Source organism: Aptenodytes patagonicus, chromosome 7, assembly GCF_965638725.1.
Source record: "Aptenodytes patagonicus chromosome 7, bAptPat1.pri.cur, whole genome shotgun sequence".
Taxonomy (NCBI): Eukaryota; Metazoa; Chordata; class Aves; order Sphenisciformes; family Spheniscidae; genus Aptenodytes; species Aptenodytes patagonicus.
In genome coordinates, this window is record NC_134955.1 from 16,908,785 (window position 1) to 16,934,122 (window position 25,338).

A 25,338-nucleotide genomic window follows, 5' to 3' on the forward strand; every position below is an offset into this window, starting at 1 on the left:
ACACCATCCGTGGGTGGTTGCAAGACAGTGGTCCTTTACTGGACATACTAAATCTTAATCTCCTACAAAAAGGTTCGTTCTTTTATTCTATTTGTCTATTGGCCAGAGTTTTGACTAACATCTCTTTGATTTGGTGTCAGTTCTAAGTTTATATCATTTCTAGAGATAAAAATATGAAACTTAGCTTTTAGGATCAAGTCATATATCATCCAACACTGTCTCTGCTCTAAAAAAGCTTTCAAACGCATATCAACTTCCAACACAAATAATCCGGTCAAGCCAGTACGACTGGTAACACTGTGCTCTTCCAAATGAGGCCATAGCATTTTGCATGTATTCTTACCAAACAAGATACAGAAAATTCCCCAAAGTGGCATTTATCAAGCAATACATCCAACTCTTATTTTATTAGAACTCCTTCTCCGTAAAAGCTCACCCTATGTATTAAAAAACATAGCATTTTGCCAGCAGTACGGGTCTCTGACTGAGATGTTTTCTTTGAGACTTGGTAGAAAAGTTGAGATGGTTAATTATACAGAAAATAGGCTGCAGTTTCTCAGATGCTAAGGGAGAGGGCAAAATAAAATGACAGTCTCGTGGAACATGGAGCTAGTTCTACAGCACGTGGCTTTTCAATTTATTCAGCTCCACACAAGAGGAAAAGGGCATCATTTTTACTGTCTTAAACTTTCATACTCTAAATACTAGTCTCATTCTTCTGCTTACCCATGAGAATCCTGCATCTCTAGGTACGCTAGCTTAGGGCAAAGCCAAGGGAAAGGGTTCTTAATAACATGAAACTACAATTCAGGAAACGTTTCAAATAATTTTCTCCAGTGGAGAAAATCATGCATCCTATGAGTTGTCCAAATTAAGTTAAGAGTAATGGAATGGAAATTACAAGTTGAACTTACGAATATTAAATGCTATGGGCAAAATTTGCACTTCTGAAATATGCTCGAGTGATCGTCCCAGATACTGAAGTTTGGGGAATAAATGAAGACCCACTGCAACACAAGTGGCAGGAGCAAGTTTCCTCACAAAACCCAAACTGGCTTCAGCTCTACAAATACCATGAGTAAGAGCATTTTTTATTTAAGTGTTCACCTTTGTTCTGAACAATGAGTAAGTCACCTGTGTGTGTGAACTACACTGTGACCATTTTATATGTCATAACTATCAGCTGTGACCATTTTATACGTCATAACTATCAGCTTAAAAGCACCATCCAACCAAGGCTGGATTTAAACCAGCAGTTTTGACATACATCTGACCTCATTACCAACTGCATACGGCAGCGAATAGTCTTCCACAAAATAGTTAGTTTCTCCTGCAAGTTTCAGCATCTCTCACACTGCTTATAAAGAGGGCTCCCCATAGCCCTGGGCCACATCACACCCTATACACTGCCATCACCGCGATCCCTTTGTACATGCAGCTAGCAAACAGAAGCCAGGTTAATAAAGGGTTTGCTGGTTCACTCATTTTGGCTGGGGGAAGAGGGTGTCACTCTGCATGAACTCTGAAGATTCACCTCATGTGACCAGGCTGCCTGTCTACGCATCATTTACAGTCACATTTGACACTGCTGTAGAGGTCTCAAAAACAGACTTCCTGCACATTCTATAGAAATCAATAACCAGATGAAGTGGATTGACTCACATTAGTGCCCCTCCTGTGCAAAAATAACGACAAGCAGATTCCTTTATCAATTGCAGAGCAGCAGGTCAATCGACAGGTGTAGTGCTCTTCTTTGGACACATCTCATGACATGCTGGGTGCGCTGAGGGACCACTAAGTATTCATGCAACACAAGAGCTAGAAGAAGCTGGCAGGGAGGAGAATTACTGTGATAGGGAGTTGAGGACAGACCCAGAACAAACATCATATATCCTCAGTTGTATCATTCAAAGATACAACTAGTTACCTCTCATGAAGAAGTCCACAAAAGAGGTTAAATACATTGAGAAGTACATGTAAGGCACTCAAAAACATCCTTTTACACTCAGTGTGTGCATAAGTATGCTCTCACAGTTATTCAAAGTGTAGTATAAAATCTGGAACACTACACTCAAGTGTTTTTCATGTCAGAATCAAGCCTGTTCCTTTAACAAGAAAAACACCCCACCGAACCTCTTGATTCTCTTTAAATTGTCAATTGTTATCAACTTTCACACACATAGTATGATAGGAGATGGCATCAGATACTTGCCTTTCCTCAACTGAGGAATGTTGAGAAACTGGGCAGAAGTTGCATCCAGCATATAAAAAAACATTTATGAATTTGCCAGTGCAGGGAAAAGGATATAGGTAAAAACCAAGACTCCCATGAAGAACCAAACAGAGAAAATCCCCAGAGCAAGTTAAGCACCAGATGGTTTGGGAAAACAAAACCATTCATCAGTTGTGGACAGAGAAGTTAGGACTAAACCGGTGGCATGTTTTATTACTTCAGGAACCTCTTCTGTCTTCAGCCGCATCCCACAAAGCATGTTCAGCATGTGTCAAAGGCTTTTTAGATCCCTAGGCTCATGGAAAAACAAATGTTTGCCTATGCATTTCAAGTGGTGAGAAAAGGCTATCTATGGGATGACTGAACTGCAGTTGTCTTGAACTAAAATGTTATTTCAAATAAATTACAACTAAAAACTGTCCCTCAAATGAGGGAAACTTGTAATTATTTTTTTTCCAAACCTGAGTAAAATAATTTTATTGCTTCCAGAGAAGTACGGCTTTACTGGCTGGATTAAGATAATAACTCAGTGTAGAATCACCCTCCACCTGAACAGAATATATTTGCTTTGAAATAATGACTGATAATGACTGATTACAGCTATTAAGATACATTAAAAATCTCAAGGGAATTCCATACAAGGTAATTCCAAACAAGGTAAGATTTCATGCCTTCAAAACAAGGTACTCATAGGACACTGATTAAATGCTAATTTGCAATATGATTTTAAAAAGTTTGGTTTTTTTAAGCACAAGAGTGTGCAAATGTTACTGTTTCAAAGGAAAGGCAGAAGGGCTCACTTTGATGTGCATTCATTTACCTATTTGGAAGTGGGTCGCAGCACTAGCTGATCAGAACAGTCACTGGTATTTACCTCCGCCTGTCGAAGCGGTAAACCGTTCCATTGAGACAGCAAGAGGTTCAGATTCTTTACATGAGAATAAGAGAATCCGAGAAAGACGCTGCTTATGAAACAGCAGGATGAAACACCACACTCCAAATGGAAGAGATTAAAGGCAACTGGCACACTTGTGTATATTACCATTCTAAAATACGCGTACCTCCAAATATATATTATGTCACAAGCCTAAACTGCAGGAGACACCAATGATTTTCAGATCTTTTCTGAATGCTTAAGTAACTCCATTAATTTTTCATACATTCTTGCTGGCTGCATGAGAACAAGAGAACAATTCTTGGAGAACATTCAGCCTAACGCTGTTGTATGTGACAGCTCAGAGGAAACCAGCAGAAAGTAATTCTGAAAAAAATCTTCCATAAAGTAAACCAATGAGAAATAGCAGTAAAATTTTTAATGCCTGTAATTTATTGTATACATACTCTGCAAAACTTATATGCATTTGGTGTGTGCAAAAGTATACACTTTTTTGACAGCACCAGGAAACAGTTAAGCTATGTACGAGTTTTTAACCTGATTTGTCACATTGTGTAAAAAGACATTGTGCACAAATGATATCCCCAAAGAAAAATCAAATAATCGGCTAAAACTAGAAGCACCCTTATTTACACACTAACACTTTAATATTGCATCACACCCACTCACCAAAATAAATAGAAGTACATTCATCACAATTTAAACACCAGTCTCTCCATATATTTATTTTCTGACACGTTTTGGTCTCCAGAAATATGCTATATCTAGAAATATGCATCAGCCAGTAGATTATGTTACAAAATGCAAAAAAAATAGAAAATTAGTTTTCCTGGACAATATTTTGGGCTTTACACAAAAATAAATCCAGATTTCCATAGAGATCTCATACTTCTTGAAAGATTTTTATTTTAAAGCACAGCACAGAGTTGCACACTAAGGCTTCCTGTGATATGCAAAACCCTGGCCTCCAAAAGACATCGCTGTAAAGTGAAATACAGCTCAAGTGTAAATACAAGACATTTTCAAAAAGTAGTCATCAATAGAAAGTGCCCTTCATTTGATTTAGCATTAGCAGTAAAGAAGTAGCTGCTGTAATTGTGCAATCAAAGCCAGACCTGGAAGGGTTTTATGAAAAGTACGTCATTTCACACTATCAAGTTTAAGGATATAGAATCTGAGATAGCAGAAACTGACCAACCTCTTTATACTCCTACATTCATTATTTTTTGACACAATTTAGTAAAAAAAGGCACATTGTCAAACAGTGAATTAAAAATCTAAAAACCAAACCAGAATTTCATTAAATACAATTAAATCATTAGCTTAACATCAGATTCTCATAAACCAATATAAGCATTCTTCCAGTTTTTTTAACCTCAAATTCAGATGCACTTTGGACAAGTACTGAAGTACTCTCATTAGATTAATACTATTGATCTGGCAAACAGTAAAAATTATTTTGGATACAAGGTCAGGAATTAAAACCCAAAAATTTAGTTCCTTCCTAGTCGATTTACAAATATGCAGCAAATGCAAACATATTAAAACCCAAACATTTGTACAAAATTTGAAAACCATTAGCATCCCATGCCAATTATGGGAAAGTACTTCTCGCCTGTAAAATTACAAATGTGTCCTTGAATAATTTTTCATATGAAATAGACAAAATTTAAGCAATGATCACTGTGTGAAGAAACAGTTATACAGTGTCTTAGGGAGGCTAGCAGAGTACATTGCAGTCACCATCTAAGACAAATGACAAAGTGCTTTACAGATTAAGAAATTTAACTGATCTTGCATGGTTAAATAATCAGAAAGAGGTGAAATAATCAGGTTTTATTTAACCTATATTTATCTGAAATGCAGATTTAATTCCCAACTGAACCAATTTTGAATTAATATATTTCTTTTGCTTCATAAGAGACTTTTTCCCCAGCCAGGCAGGAAGTTGCTCACAGCTGATACAGCTATCTGGGTTGACAGACCTAGAGCCTTTCTCTGGCTAAAAAGAATTAGAAAGTAAAAAAACTCAGTAACTTGATCATGGTCCCAGTGTTCATTGTCTTGAATGGATAATTCTAGGAACCGCAACAGAAAATTTTAGATGGTCCCAATGAAGCAGAGTGAATACAGCACACTTCTAGACAGGCAGTGAGGTTACACTATCTTGCATGGTCTCAAGTGAATACACTGAGAAACAGTTTTTGTTAGTTAATACAGAAAGTTAAAAATCCAGAGGAGCAACGATGGTATCTTCATCTGGGCTCCCTGTCAGCTAATACTGAATTAGTTTATAGAATCTATCCCAATAGCTTACTCATGTCAGTGTTTTACTGAGGCAGTGAAATGCTACACCATTGACAGAAAACATCTTAAAGAGGCAAATCTGTTTTTTCTTACATTAAGAGTCAGATGTTTAAACTTCAGCAGCTTCCAAGATTGCTCCTTACAGGTTGCTATCTGAACTGCTTCCTAGAAGCAGCAATGTTAAGAATAGCCCCCTGATAGGAAAGGTTCCTTTGTTGTTTTCCTACAAGGGAATTTTTCCTTTTTATTCCTTTATTTCCCCCCCCCCCCCCCCCCCCCCAAAACACCCAAAGCCCTTTTTGTACTTTTCCAAGTACTTCTAGCATTAAAACATAACAGCCTCAGCAGCTGAAGCCAGAGGTACTATCAGTGGAATCCTGGAGCTTGAGGCAAAGCTGAGTAGTGATACTGGTGAGCTTTGAAGGGCAACCTGGGGAAATCGAAGTAGATGCAACACCAGAGTTGAGCTTCAGACTCAGTACAACTCCTGTAGACTTACATGAACCCTGTGCTGATTGTAAACAAATTCAGTTACTGAAAGAAACAGTCTTTAAGTGCATAGTTAGAAATAATGTGCAAATATGGGCATTAAGGTAAGTAACTGAACTAACTCTCCTGCTATACGTAACATTTTAGATTTTTGGTTTGATTAAATTAATCACAAGTATTAACTAGTTAACATGAAGTTGTTAATATTGAAAAGCTGCAAATACATTCTAACAAAACTTAATTCTGATGTGCTTTCTAAATAGTAAACCTAATTAGATAAATGACTGCTTCACATTTTAAATCATTTAACACATCGGATGTTTAATGCAAGAAAAAACACGTGCACCATACACAATTTGTAAAAGCAGCAGAAGCTGTTAAACAAATGTGAAGATTTACAGGGCAGGAAAAAAATTCCCAAGCATATGCTTGAGCCCAAAAGCACAAGTTACATACAAACACTAGAAATTCCTGCTTTCAGGGTGTGTATTTATCATACTGAATTAGATTGGCATTGGAATTCCAGACACAGCAAAAGCCAACATAATCTTTTGGCCATATCTATAACTGTACAGCTTGCAAATGACATGCACTTTTCTGTTTAGAAATGAAGAGGTTCAAATTATTTTTACGGGTCCTCAAATCAGAAAATATGCAGCACTTTATTGCTTTGAACATCTGTGGCAACAGCTGAATTTACACCCAAGCTGCTTCTGTACAGAAGATGACATTTCAATACTTTGAGGCTCAGGTTGGGAGACAGAGTAGGATATAAAGCAATTTCTCTAAGTCTCAAGAAATATCAGGGAACAAGAATGCTATTCCTTTCTTTCAACTGAATGCAAAATTGGTTTACTGGTATATGGGCCCACACAGTTCCGAGTCAGTGCATAGCTAGTCAATATTTCTGCTGGCATCTTGAACTGGTTTAATCAGTGGAAATATCTATTAATTTTATTCCACTTAATAATATGCATTAGTGCATTAATTTCTTCATAAAAAACCAACCCTGGCAAGTATTAAAAATAAATATCTTATTTAGGTCAAACTAAAGCCTTGCTTTTCAGTACTTTAATCCCTTTAAATATTCTTTTGCCCTCTAACAAGCAAATGGAAACTGAAGTAGAATAAGAGATGTATGGAGGCAGAGGGTAGCAGAAACATGAACAAAGTCAACACCATAAGTCAGTTAACGTGTCCTCAGCTTCTTAGACTGTCTCTTGCGTTTTAATTCTTCTTCTTCCCGTCTCAATTCTTCTAAGTCCTCCTGAACACCGAGTCTCAAGCTGCCAAATAAGATGAAATCCTTTACACGCTGCTACTCAAGAAACATGAAATTTGACTTCTACCCCTCCCCCAAGAAAAACAATCCTAAAATTATTACAGTTGATTTGAGCAAAAATTTTAGATCAGTTCAACCACCATAAATTTTCTTTAATTACAGCAAGAATACACCTTTAAAAAAAGAAATCAAGATTTTATCATCAGATTAGAATAAAATCTTTTGAGGGAAAAATTATTTAAAACCTTTGTTAAAAAAATCAAGATTGTGAAAAAACCTGATTTTAATACAAAATGTCATTTTTTCCCCAAAAAGAAGCTGCTGAAACACATCCATCATTTCTTGCCAATGTAACTCTTACATACATGTCATAGCAGGACTGACTCTCATCAACTTCTCTGAGAGCCACCTAAGCCTTTTACACTGGCAAGAGAGAGAATGGATATGTCAAACAGTAAAGAAGCAAAAGATTTTGTTGCAACTTCCTGGCTTGAGGCACCATTCAGGTAGCTACAAGCCCAACGTTGCTCCACCCTCAGTCCATCTAGCTGCCATGACTCTGGTGAACAGCTCCATGGAAGAGACTCTGCTAATACAGCATGTTCTAGCTACGTCCCTGCATAATTTCTTCAGCTTCCTAGAAGTCAGTATGTTGAAAGTGATACTTAAAAACAGTATCTGCAATCACTGATCTCCTCTTCAGTAAATAAGGGCTGGATAGTCTTGCTGATTTGATACTAGGAACGGGTGTGGCAAAGTTACCATTTCGTGATCAGCACCTGCCTCATTTGCAGCCCTACCAAGTGCATTTGTATATCCATAGTTCATTACGAAACAACATAAGGCAGTGTAGCATGCACGTCAATGCAAAAGGTTCAACCACATGACAATGAGGATTCAACTCTTCTGGGCTAAACTGCTCCAGCACAGGCTCTAAAATGGATTTTATGCCTAAACAAGCATAGCAGAGTCATCTTGAATTCAGGAAACTGCAGTCATCCAAATTAAGAATAGAAACAAACACATCAAGGATCTATGTGATAAAACCCTGGCTTGAAGCATCATTTTTCAACTTAGAACTTAACTATAATTTTAGTGGGCTTGCTTGGTTAGAAAAAAGTTCCTCATTTCAAGGGTCACAATGCTTTTAACCAAACACTCAGTGAAAAGTAGCTGAGCATTGAAAATAATTACACTCAATTTTACTGAAGTTTCTTATCTCCCCTTCCTTTATTCTAGCATATGTAGTTAAAAAGTTAGCCAGGTATTCAACTCTGCAAAACCTCTATGTCTTCAACAGAGAATTCGGTCAATAGCAATATCACTGTAAAATTCCAGCTGTTTCCTCTAACTCCATTTAACAGACTATAGCTTTACATGAACTGCATCTATTCCCCAGGAGCAAGAAAGAATAAGGACCCTGACTATAACTTCAAAAAGATGCAAGTTTCCAATGCTCAAAGCACCTTCTGAATAACAATACATACATTTCAGTAGAACAAGAAAATTTGGTAACTCAGTATATTCCAATATTTTCCATTATCTATAAAAACCTCTTACAACTTTCACAAAGCTTGTTCCACCAACCATTAAAAACCAAAAAGAAAATCAGTTTATGAACACCAGGTTTTATAATAGCGACATAAGAATTGTGCAGGTCTAGAGGCCAAAACCAATGGTCAGAACCAATATGAAAATATGATCTTCATGCTTGAAATCACTGATTACAAAAGTTTGCAGAGTACTTTTTATACATACATAGAAATATACACACACACAGATAAAAACAAATAAATCTCCTTCCAGTCCTCAAACTATCAGAATATTGTAATGTTTGGGACAAATTGAAGGGTTTAGCATTACAACTGAAATTTAAAGTATTTTTTAAAAAGATTTTTGGGCATAAGTTGGTTTTGGTTTGTGGGGTTTTTTGTTTTTTGTTTGTGGGGTTTTTTGTTTTTTTTTTTTTTTTTACAAGCAAAGTTTGTGATGCATGAGAATGAACATACAAGATTTATTTACTGTACCCACCACTGGCTGGCTGAGTTTCATCTTTACCTAAGCTTTTTATAAAAAATGGTAAGGCTTATTTACCTCTACTATAAAAAGCAAATATCCACTCTAACTTAGCCCCATGACTTGGGCAATAAACAAACCTCCCACTTTCTATCTGAGTTTAAATCCATGCATACCTCCTAGCTTCTTCTTTCTGTTGCTCTCTCCAGCTGCTCTCCATGTAACGTAAGGCATAATCACTTTCATCTTTGTATCTGGAAATTAAATATTAGTTTTCAGCACACTAAAAAAACATGGTAATGTACAGTTAAGTTATGAATTCACGTCCCTTCTTAGAAGGAATAATTACCTTGCCATACACAGATATTAATGTTTTGAAAGAATCTAAGTTACAAGCCTTTAAAATGCTTGCTTTCTTATACCGTCTTGTCAGACGAGGGAAATATTTAAATAAGCTAAATAAGACCCTTCATTTTCCAGCAGTTCTTAGTCATACCAAGTTAGATCCTCTTACAGAACAGCTACCACTATTGCATCAGCAGTTCATATTCAGGCAGCTACATTTGATGAATTCTGAAATACTGCAGGCTGCTATAGAAAGCATTTTAACATCCAATGATAGGAAAGAGTTGCTATGAATTACACAGGTCAGACATTGAAGAAGCTGTGTGGTTCTCTAATTATGTCCCATTGCATCAAATTTTGTTGCTCCCCAGAAGAGCATGCCAGGCAGTATGAAAGTTCAAGGTCCCTTCTGCACAGAAGCAGCTCTAATGCTTGTTAAATTTCTGCAGTGTAAAACCGTGTTTGGATACCAGCACCTCCCCTATTTCTAAAACATTTTTATTTGTTGAACTGTATTGATTTCTGTTGTTCTGTTGCTTGTTCTGCAATATCTTAAAATTGACATTTTTGTTACCTTTTCCGGTCATAGCCAAATATTTCCCGAATATGTTTTGATATTTCTTCCTGGGGTTCCCCTTCATCTTCAATGAAGTCATCCATTTCAGAGTCATATTCATCATCATCATCATCTTCTATTTGTCTTTTGTAACTAATAGGTGGTCTTCCAAGACCTAAATGACAGGGGAGTGAAAAAATTAATTAATAACATTAATATAACATTAATTTAACTATGCCTTGCTATACCTTGGGCATTTTACAGCTCTGGGCTTCAAGGTGGAAAACTTTTGCCTCAAGTTAACTAGCTATTCTCAAACTCAGTAAAAGGAAATACTTCCTCTAAGTTGTGCTATATAAGATTACGTATCAGTATCACCAACTGCATCCTGAGGAAACCACCAGACAGAAGTCTATGTTCTTGTTCAGGGTTTTCTAGGCACTAATTTGCTAGAGTCCATGCTGCTTGTTTCTGATCAGAAATAAATTTTTAGAACTGCTTGCTTGCTGATAAGGTAAATTTGCCAAAATACTTAAATATTAGTCACAGGTTTGCTGTGTGGTTTTAATTTTCACATACCACTTTAAGCATCTGCTATTTAAGACACTACAAAATTTTAAAGACTAAGCATAATTAAGCTATGCAGGAAGTAAATCCTTCAATTCTTTTCCTTCTAACAGCATTCGTATACCAACATCCATTACAGGCTGCTTAGTTTTCTTTCATGTAATACTTCACACCCCAGGCCTGTATTTCAAGGAATATGAGCACAGGTAAAAATAAACAAAAAGTTGCAAAGCAGAAAAAAGCATTCTACTGTTAAATGCATTCTTTAAAAGGCAAATATGGTATTTTGTCCAAGTCTTCCTAATTGCATCTATAATTGTCAAAGGCTCTCAGTGACCTCAACTCAGACATAAAAAATACAAAACACATAACTAAGTGAAAAAAATTATTTGCTCTAGAACTTTATACCTTGTGGATGAAACACAGGTCTATGCCCTTGAAGAGGTCTCATTCCATTTATCTGTCCGTTGCTAGGTCTCGTGACTAGGTTTTTAGAAGAAATAGTTTCCGATACAACAGTACACTTCGGTTTCACAGTTGTACCCAAGCCGCTGCCTGGTCGCCCAGGTCCTGTGCTTGGGCTGATGCCTGGCCTTCCTGGTCCTGTTCCCAAGCTGCTGCCTGGTCGCTTCGCTCCTCTGCTTGGACTGATTCCTGGCCTTCCTGGTCCTGTTCCCAAGCTGCTGCCTGGTCGCCCAGGTCCAGTGCTTGGGCTGACTCCTGGCCTTCCTGGTCCTGTTCCCAAACTGCTGCCTGGTCGCCCTGGTCCTGCGTTTGTGCTGATGCCTGGCCTTCCTGGTCCAATACCCAAGCTGCTGCCTGGTCGCCCAAGTCCCATGCTTGAGCTGCTGCCTGGTCGCCCAGGTCCTGTGCTTGAGCTGCCAGCCAGCCTTCCAGGTCCCATGCCTGAGCCACTGCTCAGTCGCCCAGGTCCTGGGCTTGAGCTGCTGCCTGGCCTTCCAGGTCCTGCAGCTGAGCCGCTGCCCAGTCGCCCAGGTCCTGGGCTTAAACCACTTCCTGGCCTTCCAGGTCCCACACCAGAATTGCTGCTCAATCGTCCAGGTCCTGCACTTGAACTGCCACCTGGATGTCCAGGTCCTCCTTTTCCTAAGCTGCTGCCTGATCGTTTTGCACTGGAGTTGATTCCATGCTGAAGGGCTGCAGCACTTCCTGATTTTGTATGGGCGGACTTTTTCAGGCTGGATTCTTTAGCAGATGGTAGCCTCTGAGCCCCATTGGCTGCTGGCTTTGAGGGTGGCACATGAGAGCTTGAGCCAGACTTTCCAGTACCATTGACAGGTAATTTACTATGACTGCTACCAGTAGAGCTTCTTAAGGAGCCATTTTGTGAGTTTTTTTCCATTTGATCAGATCTGGAGGAAGGTGATGACCATGAGTGTTTTTCAGTCAATGCTGGTGCTTTGGATTTCTTATCAGTACCACTCATAGAAGACGACAGACTGCCTTTTGGTGTGGAATGTTTATCTACTGAGCTTTTGTTAAGTTTTGCATTTACAGATTCCTTCTGAGAAGTCACTTTTTTTGAAGAACTGGATATTCCTGTATTCTTAATCTCCTTCTCACTTTTCTTATGCATTTCTGCTCTTTTGTTTTTGCGTCCCAAATACTCCCTCTCTCTCAATTCTTCTGCTGTTCTGGGTCTCTCTTCTACCTTTTTCACTGCTTTTATTTCCACTGGTTCATACTGTTTTTTTTCAGCAAGCCTTAAGAGCTCTGCAAAGTTCAGAGGTGCTGGTGCACTTTTGGGAGGTGCCTTTGGTTTCACTGCAACTTTGGATGGTTTCTCTTCATATTCTTCTTGCTCATGCTCAGATTCAGTCTGACTGTATTCGAGTTGCTCAGTTTCATCTTCTGTTGCATACTCAGCCTCTGGGGCCTGAGCGACATTCTCACAAGTCCTCCTCTTTTTAGGCTTCTCTTCAACAGGAATGCCATTATAGCCATAAAAATTATCCTTTGTTCGTGAGGCCATAGCTCTTGCCTTTCTGTCATGTTTCAGTTCAATACGTCTAGCCAAGAGTTCTTCTTTTTTTCTCCTTTCTTCTAGTGCTGTAAAAGAAAACCAGAAGAAAGTTATGCAAAAGCACTACTTTTTATTTCAATTCCTTCCAAACTGATAAACCATTTAGGACAGTAGTTTAAGGATATGTGGCTAACAGCTATTCAATTTAGACCAGTGGTCAGGGGTCTGCCAACAGGGCAAGCTAACCCACCTGAATCAGCTACTCTAACAAAGGCGAGCCGTTAAGTCAAATGCTGCTATTGCAAAACCCACTAAGGTGATTCAACCGAAGCAGCTCTCCAGAATGCTATGCAAACTAAGGAGAATTACTGTGTGAGGAGGCACAGGACTTATGGGATCTCTGGGTAATGGAAGGAGTTCTGAGGCTGAGCAAGAGAATTTTGAGACAGTACAGAATTTACAATCAGATATTTAAGGGAAGATGAGGAAAGTGAGGGAGTAAAAGAGTATTGGAGTATAAGAATTGGAAAACAGGCTGAGTGTGTGTGTAGAGGGGTGTAGGGGAGAGACAGAAGCAGCCAGCCGCAGATAAGCAAGCTGCTGGTCACTACATTTGTGCCCTATCTCCACAGTCTGTCCTATATTCTTACTGAATTGGTTTTAGCTATTTTCTGCATAACTATGCTCTCTATCTTGAGTCTGTGTTTGATCTGCTGACAAAATTCAGGCTGAACTAGCTGGTGAATAGAATGATAGGTCTGAATGCCAGATACTGGAGAGACCAAGGGAATGGGGGCCAAATATCAGAAAGACTCAGGAAAAGCATCAATTCCTAGAAAATGGATTAGGCTACTCATGCTGTTGGTGCCTGTAAAGGTACCACCCCCTGCCTATGTTATTCTATTGTCAAGGGCTGTGACTGTACAGAATGTGAGTGCATGCATGCCTATGTGGAATTCATGCTCAGTCTTGCTTCTGGCTGCAGCTGGCAGCAGGGATAAGAAGCAGGCTCGTGATTGGCCCAGGAGAGGAGGAATACCCTGGGCCACCCAGTCCATCAGATTTGGTTACCTTTAACAAAACATTAACACCAGAAGCAATGCAGTATTAGTTTATTCTATAGGCTATTTAAAGGAAATATAATACAGTGGAAAAAATGTAGCTCGAACAAAGCCTCTGCCATACAAATTTAAAATTCAGACTGTATTGATACACTAGATTAAGACACAACAGCAACTCTTACCATTTTTCAACACAGATAAAGCTTTTCAAAATTAAGTTATCAAAAGTCCAGATGGTTTATTGCAATATCTCTTCACCTTAACTACTTCTTGATCTCCAACAGTAAATGCTAGTGTAGCTGATTAATATTTAACTCCTTAGGAAAGCATGCAAACATCCCTAGTCCTTACTTAGTCCTGGCTTTCCCTCAGGATCAGTTATGTGCATAAATTCCAGAAACAGATGTATAGCTGTATTTGCAAGAGCTTTGAATAAGGTGACAAAGTCTCAAAGAGTCAATGAAAGACTCCCATAGGAAATATTTTGGACTGTTACCTTTTTTTCTTTTTTCTTCTTCTTGCCGTCTGAGAAATGCTTGCACTGCTGCAGACTCTACACCCTTGACTTTTGGAACCTTTTTGGGAGGACCAACAGCCAAACTGTACCTTTTCTGCAAAGACCAAAGAAGTATGTCAGAAAAGTTAAGAAATGAAAAAAATCTTACAGTTTTTAAAACTGAGGAGTCAAGTACATGACTGTTACACAACTTTAAGCATAGAGATGGTACAGAATAAACAAACAATGAATTCCCACTGAAGCCGAGTCTCATGACGGATACACTTGACTCCTCTCCTAGCCATACTTTGGTTCAGGCTAAGGAGCAACAGGCCTCATGTCCTTGGGGTGAACTTGTGAGCTAGAAAGCCCCTGGCTCACATACAAGGGAGTGAAGATGTCTTGAACAATATTTTGAAAGGTGGCTTCTAAACCCAAAAGTGCAAGATAACCAAAGTACAGAACAAGATACCAGAGCTAAAATGAAGACGTAATCTTGTTTATACTATCGACTAGCAGCCAACTACTTCACCCTATAGATATTACCATCAGGTTGGGCCCAATTTGAGCTCTCCCTGAATTGCAGCTGGACAGCATGCCACATGACTCTCCCCTTGAGCAGGGATGCTTCTCAAGGTTAGAGATTCCTTACCTGAAACTAAGAGATCCTTCCCTACCCCAGGCAGAAAGATCCCTTACCCGTGACAGATCCTCCGTAAGTGACTGATAACATGCTGAATTAATATTATGAAACATTACTAATCCATGTAGCTACTCAATATTATTATAAACATTGTATGGATAATTCCATTAGACATAAACCATTGACCAAGTCCGAGACTAAGATTGGATCCAGCCACACTGTTGAAGATTATCTTAAGTTTTACTGAATCTTTTTATGTTTGGTTGTGAAATAATCAACTATAAGAACATCTTGATTTCAAGAAGTTAGCCTCTATGTTAGCATTATGTATGGGTTGCTGTGTTACTTGTTATCCAAGGCTGTGTTGCTTGAAGTCCCTATTCTCTGGACCCTCTAGACCATAACCAGAGCACCTAGGTTCTATTGTATATAGGATGAGTTATTTGACAACCTGGCAAGGTAGATATCTAGCTGGCCAACTTGGCAACAAAACTTACTTTTAAGGTATCCTGAAGTGAACTGCCTTCATTATAATACTAAAAAACCACACCCACAGGTCAAGACAACCCTTGCCCAGGTGAAGGCCCTTCCCCTGCACAAGCATACTAACAGAAGAGAATGACATAGCAGATATTATAATTATATGCAAATCACTAACCAATCACTGTAACTGGAAGTGTGCTACCTTGTAATTGTAGTGTATAAATGTAACGGTGAACTCAGCATAGGTGTGCTTGATTTGTGGAAATTCCACCTAGTACCCAGTGCCATAACAAAGAATGCCTGCTTTCTAAAACTCCAAATTGAGTCTTAGAGAGTTTTTCATCTGCTGACTTACAGTAACAACACCTAGGCTCCAAAAGGAGTTTAGAAAGCAAAAGGGTCCACTCTGAACCTCGTGACTCAATGAGAGGGTCCTCCTTACTCTTTGCATCTCCAGTCTCTGTGTGAATCATTCTAACTCAATTTTCTTTTGTATGTTTCTTCCATGCAGTAATTAATAAGGTAACCCATGCCATCAAACTTACTGAGACTTGTCAAACCACTGTTAAAAACTTTGTTAAATTCCGTCAAACTTATTGAACCCTGTCAATTATTTTATCTCAATAAAATATATTGCTGCTTCTCTCTTTTGAGAGGTGCATTCCACTCATCCACAACAAGAAGGCACTCAGCTTTCTGAAGGAATGAACAGGAAACCAGAAGACAGGTAGGGAAACCAAGAGAAATTAGTAAAATGCACTAGACTGAGAAGGAATGCAACAGCTGCATCAGTAATGGAATAAAAATATTTAGGTTCAGCCTTAGTCTTTGACCAAGCAGGAAACAAAAGCAGACTGCAGCCCAAGCTGCCAGAGTCTGTTCAATTCCAGACTGCAGGTTTACAGGTCCATTAAGGCTTTCAGCTTCTTTGTGGATGCTCATTTCAGTTTCAGGTTATCTTATTCAGTGAAAATAAATAAGTCAACTCAAAAAATGCAATTTCTCCAAAAGTAAGTTGGAACTGACTTCACCAGCATAATTAGTAGGTTGATCTAAAACCAGTGGTATTGCTTTTAGTTCCTGCTGCAGTGATCTTAAACAGAAGACTATTGTACATCAAGGAGTTAGTGATCTGTATACCAGTTGACCTGAATAGGCACAGGCCTGCACTCTACTACATTTATCACCTGAGACCACTGGATGAACTCAGCAGACTAATTGTGACAGAATATGCAGCCCCCACTTGGCACCTGGCAATTACACCATTTGCATGTGGTGTGACTTGCCTGGAGAAGCGAAGGCTCTGGGGAGACCTTATTGCAGCCTTTCAATACTTAAAGGGGGCTTGTAAGAAAGATGGGGACAGACTTTTTAGCAGGGCCTGTTGCAATAGGACAAGGGGTAGCGGTTTTAAACTAAAAGAGGGTAGATTCAGACTAGATATGTGGAAGACATTTTGTACGATGAGGGTGGTGAAACACTGGCACAGGTTGCCCAGAGAGGTGGTAGATGCCCCACCCCTGGAAACATTCAGGGTCAGGTGGGACGGGGCTCTGAGCAACCTGCTCTAGTTGAAGATGTCCCTGCCCACTGCAGGGGGGTTGGACTAGATGACCTTTAAAGCTCCCCTTCCAACCCAAACCATTCTACGACTCTGTCTCATATCTTGAAGTGAAACAGCATGTTTTCATATAACATCCTTTTGCTTGGCAGTGGAAATGTTAAAGCTGTTTACTTCCAAGAACATCCTACAAAAGTTCTAAAGACTACAATGCTGGTGATCCTCATCACAGACAGGATTTGCACAGCTTGCCATGCCTAGATGTCTGTCCAGTGCTGTACAACTCAGGGTTCCAGCAGCTGAACAGATGTAAAGTTATCTATGCTACCCGCTTTTTTCCTTCTCCTGGCATCTCCAATAAATTTTATTTTAATCAATACGTTAAGAGTCCGAGTGTCTTTCTTACTGGGATCTATAATGAACACTTGCACTAGTGTGCTACACCTGTTCAGACATTACCTTTCATAAATGTACCAATTATTAGATTGGGCTTTAGAATGATAAAATGACAAAGACTTCGTTGATCTTCTTCCCACAAACAGACTAGAAAAGATAAACAAAGCAATGAGAAGGACAGAGACACTTGCAAAGATAAATACAATAGAAGCCAGTTAAACCCAGAAGCAGACGGAAAGCAGAATAATACATTTAGAAAAAAAACAACTCTGAGGTTTGGGGTTTTTTTTGGATTTCAGTAGTAAGCCAATAGATTATAACCTAAACCAAGATCTTCCACGTGGAAAGTTAGGATCCTCACCAAATGAAAGAGCTGTGCAATATGGTCCCAAATAAAAACAGTATCACTAATAAAAAATCCACACAAGTCAGTATTCCCATCAATATCTTCCCATCCTCTTACAGCCTTATGAAACTTAACTAAAAAAATCAAATTAAAATGTCTAGTAAAGATACCTATATCCAAACGTTTTAGAAGCAATAATCAGGCAAGCTAGTAGCAAAACTCCCTATAGATTTCAGTATCACCCAATGGAAGCCTTCGTTCTAATTTTTAATTTGTTGAAACAACAGCAATGAATAGATCCTTGATTACTTTAATTACTAACATGCAAACCCATACATTATCTTGTATATAGATGCACTAAGCATCAAGGTTCAGAGACTCATTTCTAAAACACAGCCAAAACTGGCTCCAAGAAGGGTAGCTACAGTAACAGCTATTTGTAGTCGCCTTTAGTAATTTCTGAAATTACTAAAACAAAATTATGAAGATACACCATCCATGTACATTGCAGTAGTAAAACCTGACATGTTGCCTCATCACATTAAAGACCTACTACAGTCAAGCTCATTTACCAAGATTCACCTCTGCGCAAGAGAGTTTACCACAATCTGAGAACTGATTTTGTACATCCTTATCACCTGGAGAAGCTCCAACTCTGAACAATTTTTGGTACTTACAATTGAAATCATTAGAATTGATCATCATAGCTAGGACTATTTAAAGGATAAGAAGATAGCTGGAGCTGGGCCCCTCTCTTCTGGGAAGCTGAGGTCCTTCCCTCTCCAACTTTTGTGTTGTTTACACCAAAAGTATTCCAAGACCTAACTGTTCAGGAAACCTGAACCACAATGCAGTACTGCCTCTCAAGTTTTGCTCAAATGTAGCCCATGACTCAGTGGCCCAAAGTAATCTGGCATGCTCCATCTAAATCAGAACACAGAGAAGCAAGCATTCCACACATTATCAGTGAAAATCCTTTCAGAAAAAGCTTGAAACAAATTAGTACCTTAGGAACAATTTGAGGTACTCTGTAGTATACTCATATTAGTATGATGTCTATGTAAATTATCTTACTCTCAAAGTTAAACATGTCATGTTTTGCCATTGGTAACTTAATTTGGCAAAACTTGGTTTAGTTATTCAATTTCTACACAGTTTTTAAAAACAGACAAAACAGAGCATTTTCAAAATAGAGGATACGGTTGGACTCAATCTTCAGTGTCTTTTCCAACCTAAATGGTTGTATGATTCTGAAAGCATTTCAGGTCTAAGGAGCACCTTTCAAAACTGCTAAACAGCAGGGACAAATGTAGATTGATCTATCCTGTTAGAAAGCCTTATAAAGAATTAAAGTGATGGGGAAGCAGTTTTCAGGCTTTGTTTTGCTGCACTACAATCAACAGCCCTATCCAGGAGCAGGTTTGTAAAGCAGCTTGACAGACAAGCTGTTTTCTCACTGCCACTAATGTGGCAAACTGTGCAAAATTCAAGATTTAAAAGTCTTCCCATCAGTAGCATTTCTTGACATTGACTAACAACTGAAAACATAGCTAAACAATTCATAAATGAATACCCATTTTCTGTACTGTGAATCACTACTATTGTTGATAAAAGTTTTGTTCACCTTCATTTAGAAATAGCATAAAATAACCAGTGCTTTTGAAAGCACTGAACTATGCATATGTTCCACAAGCACTGATAAAGTGTTTTACTTACAGTGCAAATGAACATGCATCAGATTCCAGGTAAGCCAGACAAAGTAAGCTGGGGCACGTCACTACTTTATCATCCAAGCAGCAGCTGCACTATTCTGGCTTTTTATAGCTATTGCCAAGTTGGTTAAAGCAACAGAGAAACAGAAATGTTTAGTCTTTACAAGAGAGCAGATCAAGCTGTTCCCAGAACACTGCACTACTCAAGTTGTCAACACTGATTCTCTCTCTGGGTAGAACCTAGTGACAGCTCTAACTGAACACTGCTAAGATACACGAAGTGGGCACTGCTTTACCCAAAGAAAAAGTAAAGGCTGTGGAAGTGCCTTTCTTCAGCTGTGTACCCTCAAGAAACAAGAAGTCTCTTCCTATCAGTGAGTACTATTTCTCCTGAGGTTTCTCATTTTTTACCTTCATCTCTGCAAACCTTGCCGTAACGACCTACCAATAACTGGCTCTCCATGAATCTGACTAATGGTACTTTAAGAGTATGGTGGAAAGTCCATTACAGTGCAAAATCTTATTTGTTTTCCACTTACAGCCAGAATAAACTGTTTCAGTGGGCTATCTAGCATATGAAGTTACATGACTGACAAAGCAGCGTTTTTCTCTGAAAAGCATACCTCAAAACAAAAAGATTAATTAAAAAAGATTGGTATTAATATGGCAAATAAAGATCCTACCAGGCTGTATGTGCCTATAGATTCACACACATGCATACTGACTTGTGAGAGATATACATCAGATATAGTTTATATACATATAAATAAGACATCCATCCCTTAAATGCAGAGTGCCAGTGTCTAGTAGCCAGCCTTTGCCAGCAGGCAAGCTCCAGGTCACAAGTTTAACTGTGTAATCTGCAACCAAGGTTTTGCTCTTAAATCCCTTTAAAATGCGGCACACAATCCTGATACAGTTGCAGCTGTTTCAATGTCAGCATTCAAGTGCCAAATCTTGGACTGTAAAGCAGATTTTATAAAATTATTGTAAGCTTTGTGGCATCCAAATGAAGCCCCAAAAGGTCTAGACCAAATACTAGACCCAGACACAAGCAAAAGAAGTAGTATTGCCTTTAACAATGATCAATATTTACACAGGTAGCAATGCAAGATATGAGTGATCAATTCTGCCAAACCTGATTCTCAAGTAGGGCACCTGTGCAACTCATCATTTTTGCTACAGGCTTGCACACGCAATGTAAAGACAATTCCACTTGTGCTATCCGATATGAGCAACTTGCAGAGGTTCTCACAGGGTGGGGTTTTTTTGTTTGCTCGTTTTTCACTAGCAAGTTGCAACCCCTGTGCCATGTTATAACACTTTTCCTGTTCTTCCTTACCATTCCTCAAGACATGCAGCCTTCTCCAATGGGAAGTCCTTGTTTCCCCCTAAATATTCTTCAGGGTGTAACTTTCCGATAACATCACTAATGGTTCATTCACCCAGTTAAGCCACACATGCATCCTTGTTTGTGTCACTCCTCTCGCAATGCCCTAATATTAGTTCCTCAATAGGCAGCTTTCCAAATTGATAAGTGGTCATTTGCGTTAACTACTCAGGGGTCTCTGCTATCATCCAGTACCAGTGCTTGTACTTCCAAGGCCTCTGCTACAGCCTTAGCACCGTCCACTCTGCAGACACCATGCTGGGGTTACCAGCAGCTCACTCTGCAGTTAGCATTACATGCACATATTCTAAGAGAGTCTTTCTCAACTACTGTTATCAATATCTAGTTATGACAAAGGAAACGGTAGTTACCAAGCATGCTTAAATTTGTTTGATTCTCTTCAGGTTCTAACAACCCCTACCAAGAGAAAGGCTTTACAGATAAGAGTATTTTAACTATCAGCTCATACTGTTCTCATCTCCCAAAACCAATTTAACAGGGTCATACATTTTACTCCTAAAAATGCAAGAGTAATTTTCTGAAGATTTTGCAACTGCTGTCACAACACCCAAGCTGAACCATTACCTGAAAAAATGCAGAAATTTCTTCTGTTAAAAGTTGCTTCACACAGTAAAAAAAATTAAAAGCATATTTTATGCTTTTCTTTATGTAGTGGTATTGTGGTCCCCATTTTCATCTGCTTATGCAGAAAGAGAGACCAGGAATAGGAAAAACTGAAAGTTTTACACATTTTAGTCAGTGTTTGCAAGCGCCTGGAACTTAACTATCAAGTTCAGTCAAGTTGAGAGTAAAAGCCCTCCTCACCCCTTGCCAAGTTTTTACATTGCGTATCTTGCAGTTCTCTTTATGTGGATGCTGATATAATACAAAGCATTTCTAGGCCCTGTTTTGAGACAAGTTTTAACCACATAATAAATGCATGCACACCAATCGAATAGGAGTCTGATTCAACGACAGCAATCTGTACTTCACAGCCATTCTCCATATTTCTTTTGCAGGGCTTCTCTTGCCTATGGCGAACGTTCAGTAGTTTGTAGATTATAATTTCATGGGCAGGCTCTGTAACACACAGGGTGCTCTGAACAAACTTTGGGATTTTGATACTATTTTACTTTGCAAATAATTTCTGGTAGCGAAGTGTATCTGTCAACTTTACTGGAGGCTATTTTGTAATAATTTATGGTTACTATGTATCAGACTGACTTAAAATGAGACTTCAAGTGCTGATGTGGATGACGAGCTGTTTCAGCTTTGGGTCACCTCTTTGTGGTTAAATACTATTCTGCATCAGATTTTTTGTAAGTTCTGTACACTAAAGAGTCACCCTCAGTTAAAAGGAGCAGGGAGCTATATGAGATCGTATCTAGTAAATTATTAATGACAATAGAAACAAGGTAAAATAAAAGAATGACTTGGTTCCAACTATGCTCAGTGTTTTTTAAGAAAACTGCAACACAATTTCATACTTTTAAGAATATCTTCCATACCAACATCTCAAAGTGCTTCACCACATCCATTATGTCACATAAAACTTGCGGCATAACGGAGTATAGCAATTTCACCAAAAAGGGAAGAGTGACATAAAAGTATTTAAATCGTACGGAAATCAACATTAAGTCTCATAACTGGTATCATGTCTAATCAAAGCAAGATCACATTGGAAATCTAATGAACTGCTATTATGAACACATGTAACAAGATATACACACACAATACTGAAGCCCCTATGGAACATTATGTGAGAAAAACTGGGGCTCTTTTCAGCAACTGCTATAAAGATCATTAGCAACACATCATTAATAGCTTATACACTAGTTCATATATGCACTGTTTTATTTGGAAACAAAACCTGATGCAACTAATAGGGCATTGAAAGGCTGATTTCAGCAATGTTCCTTTTGAATCTGGATTTCCATAGGGAGATGAACAAGCAGATACGTTTTTACAGGGACATGATGCAATACCTGTTTTACACATCCCTCTTTTACAATACAAGACCATATTATTTCTTAAACAGAGTTTTTCTACAGTTTCTACTTGTGAGATATATATACTACTTGTGCATGTTATTCTATTTTTCATTACAGTAGGCATGGAATATTTAGTTTAGTGCACTGTAAAGTTTATTTTAAACTTCAAAGGGAAATTCAGGGGATATGCTGATTAATGAAGGAACTAACATTTCTGGAAACCTGTTAACTTTACATACCAGTAAATTTTGTAATTAGTCTGTGTGGTATTTTTAATACAAATATTTAAGATTAATTATATTCTCCTTATATGAACATATTTTATGTACTAGCTTTAATCTAGTGGAGTTACTTTGACGTCCATTGATGAGAAAACCTCCACAGGCCCTCTTTTGAAGCCTAACAGCTGCGGATAACCTCAAGCAGTGCCAAGTGCAGCTCCACTTTTGCTCAGAGACTAAGGCCAACTTTACAGTTAAAAGTTGCGCCACTAATGTGCTGGAACGGCAGGAAACCAAACTGCTTCAGCTATGGATTGAACTGCACTCTCACTCCATGAGTCAATCGGGTAAGCAAATCCTAATCCTGCCTTTTCTAAAAAGAGTAACAAAACCCTCATCCATTGTACAACAAGTAGGATTGCCTCCCCCCACCATCACATCTGCAACAGAGAACATGGCAGATATTTCATCAATTCATCATCATGGTTTATAACTATTTGTGACAAAAAATAGTGGCGCAGTACATTAAAGCTGCATGAGAAAACTAAAGTGGTAAAAAGAAGTTTTAAACATCTAAAGTAAGAACTACAACAACCCAATGACAATTTAGTGGAACAGCTTGTTTTAAGAGTCATAAAGCAGGCATTTAAATATCTTATATAAGTACTTATATATTTGATATTTTCATATTTATGTTACAAACCGTATTTCTACGTAGAGTCAGAGACAAACTAAATCAAGCTAAATATTAAAGAGTACATTTTGTAAGATTTTTAAAACACAATGGAATCTGACAAATTACACATATCTACCATATGGTTGGTCCGTATTACCAACTGGTTGCAATATTAGTGAACAGTACCAAAGTTTTACTGGTGATATAGAGAGACTGAGATACTCTCAATTCTCGAGTGTCTCCATTTCAGCAGTGTCAGAACTGAAGAGTTCGCTTTTTCTGTTTTTTCCTACAGTTTATGCTAAAAACAACTACCCCTCTCATTTACACTGGTTTAAGTAAGCTAATCATAGAAACAGAACTCCGGCACTCAGTTAAAGAACAGACAGGAAATCCCTAGCTGGTGGCTACCAAAAAGAAAGTATTTTTTATCCAAATAAGCACACGATTTATAATTTGGGTCCTGCCAAAGGAATGAAACCCAGTATACTAATGTACCAAAAGGCCACAGGACCTTCCTACTGCCAGACTTCGTTCAGCCAAGTAAGTGGGTTAGTTCATACTGAGTCAACATAAAACTGACAGCTTGAGTTAAAATACGAACTGCTGAAATACAGACCTCAGAATAATATTCATAATAAACCAAATGCCTTTCACCAATCATCCCCATATAGTTGTTGCAAGCTATTCCTTAGCAATGGATACAAAGGCATTGGACAACGCAGCACATTCATCCAAAACTTGTCATTCTTTGTCTCCGACCCGCATTTGAGACGTGGCAGACTTCTGTTTTCAGAGCAAACAAAAGGACTTATCCGACTTTTAACCGCAACCACTGCCTTCCCCTGCACCACCGTTTTTGCCCTCAGGATCTCGGTATTTTCGGCGACCAGAAGGTGCAAACCCCGGCTGCCCCTTCCCAGCTCCAAGCATGCCGAGACCTGTTGACAGAAGGAGCCCCGCTTCGCCCCCCTGCACACAGACGCTTCCCCAGCCCCCGAAAGCGAGCACCTCCGGGCGGCGAGGCGAGAGGCCCGGCCTCGGGCCGGCCGGGCGGGCTCCGCGAGTGCCAGCCAGGCCCGTGAACCAGCTTCCTCGGGCGGGTCCCCAGGCGGGGGCCGAGGCGCGGGGCAGAGGCCCAAGCGAGACCCTCGACGCCCCATGAGGGGAGCACGGGGCCTCGGCACGACCCGGCCCCGAGCCACCGGGAACCGCCCCCCCGGGGGCACCGCCGCCCCAACGGCCGTAACGGTCACCGTACCCCGGCCTCGCGCTTCTCCCCCCACCCTCCCAACAGTCCCAGCCACCCCCGAGCTCACCGGCACCGAGTTCAGCCCTTGCTGCTCCGAGGCCATCACGAGAATGTTGCGGAAATCCATGGCTGGCTCGGGGAGGGGGGGGGGGGGTGAGGCAGCCGCCCTGCTCCTCCCCGCTCCCCTCCGCGCCCGGCAGAGGCGACGCCGGCCGGCCGCCTGCCCCCGCCCGCCGCCCGCCCCGCCGCGCCGCTCGGCTCCGCTCGCTTCCGGCCGCCGCCGCCTACCCTTTATATCACCTCGCCGCGCGCCGGCGTCACGCCGCCCGCGCGTCACTTCCCCTGTGACGAACGCCTCGCCTCAGGAAACGCGTCCGTCGGGGAAGGCAGGGGGAGGAGGGGCGGAGCGTGCCTCGGCTGGCGGCGGCGCCTCTCC

The 25,338-nt window shown here is 39.8% G+C and overlaps 1 protein-coding gene across 1 annotated transcript; it reads right to left on the bottom strand.

Moving 5' to 3' along the window:
• Positions 1–5,701: 5,701 nt before the first annotated feature.
• SPTY2D1 (SPT2 chromatin protein domain containing 1) lies at positions 5,702–25,070 on the bottom strand. The gene is made up of 6 exons (XM_076344132.1): positions 24,970–25,070; positions 14,232–14,346; positions 11,099–12,760; positions 10,142–10,298; positions 9,399–9,476; positions 5,702–7,210 (listed from the first exon to the last, which is right to left on the bottom strand). The coding sequence occupies exons 1-6, from the start codon at positions 25,027–25,029 to the stop codon at positions 7,114–7,116; spliced, it is 2,169 nt and encodes a 722-aa protein (XP_076200247.1). The 5' UTR covers positions 25,030–25,070; the 3' UTR covers positions 5,702–7,113.
• Between the last annotated feature and the right edge of the window lie 268 nt (positions 25,071–25,338).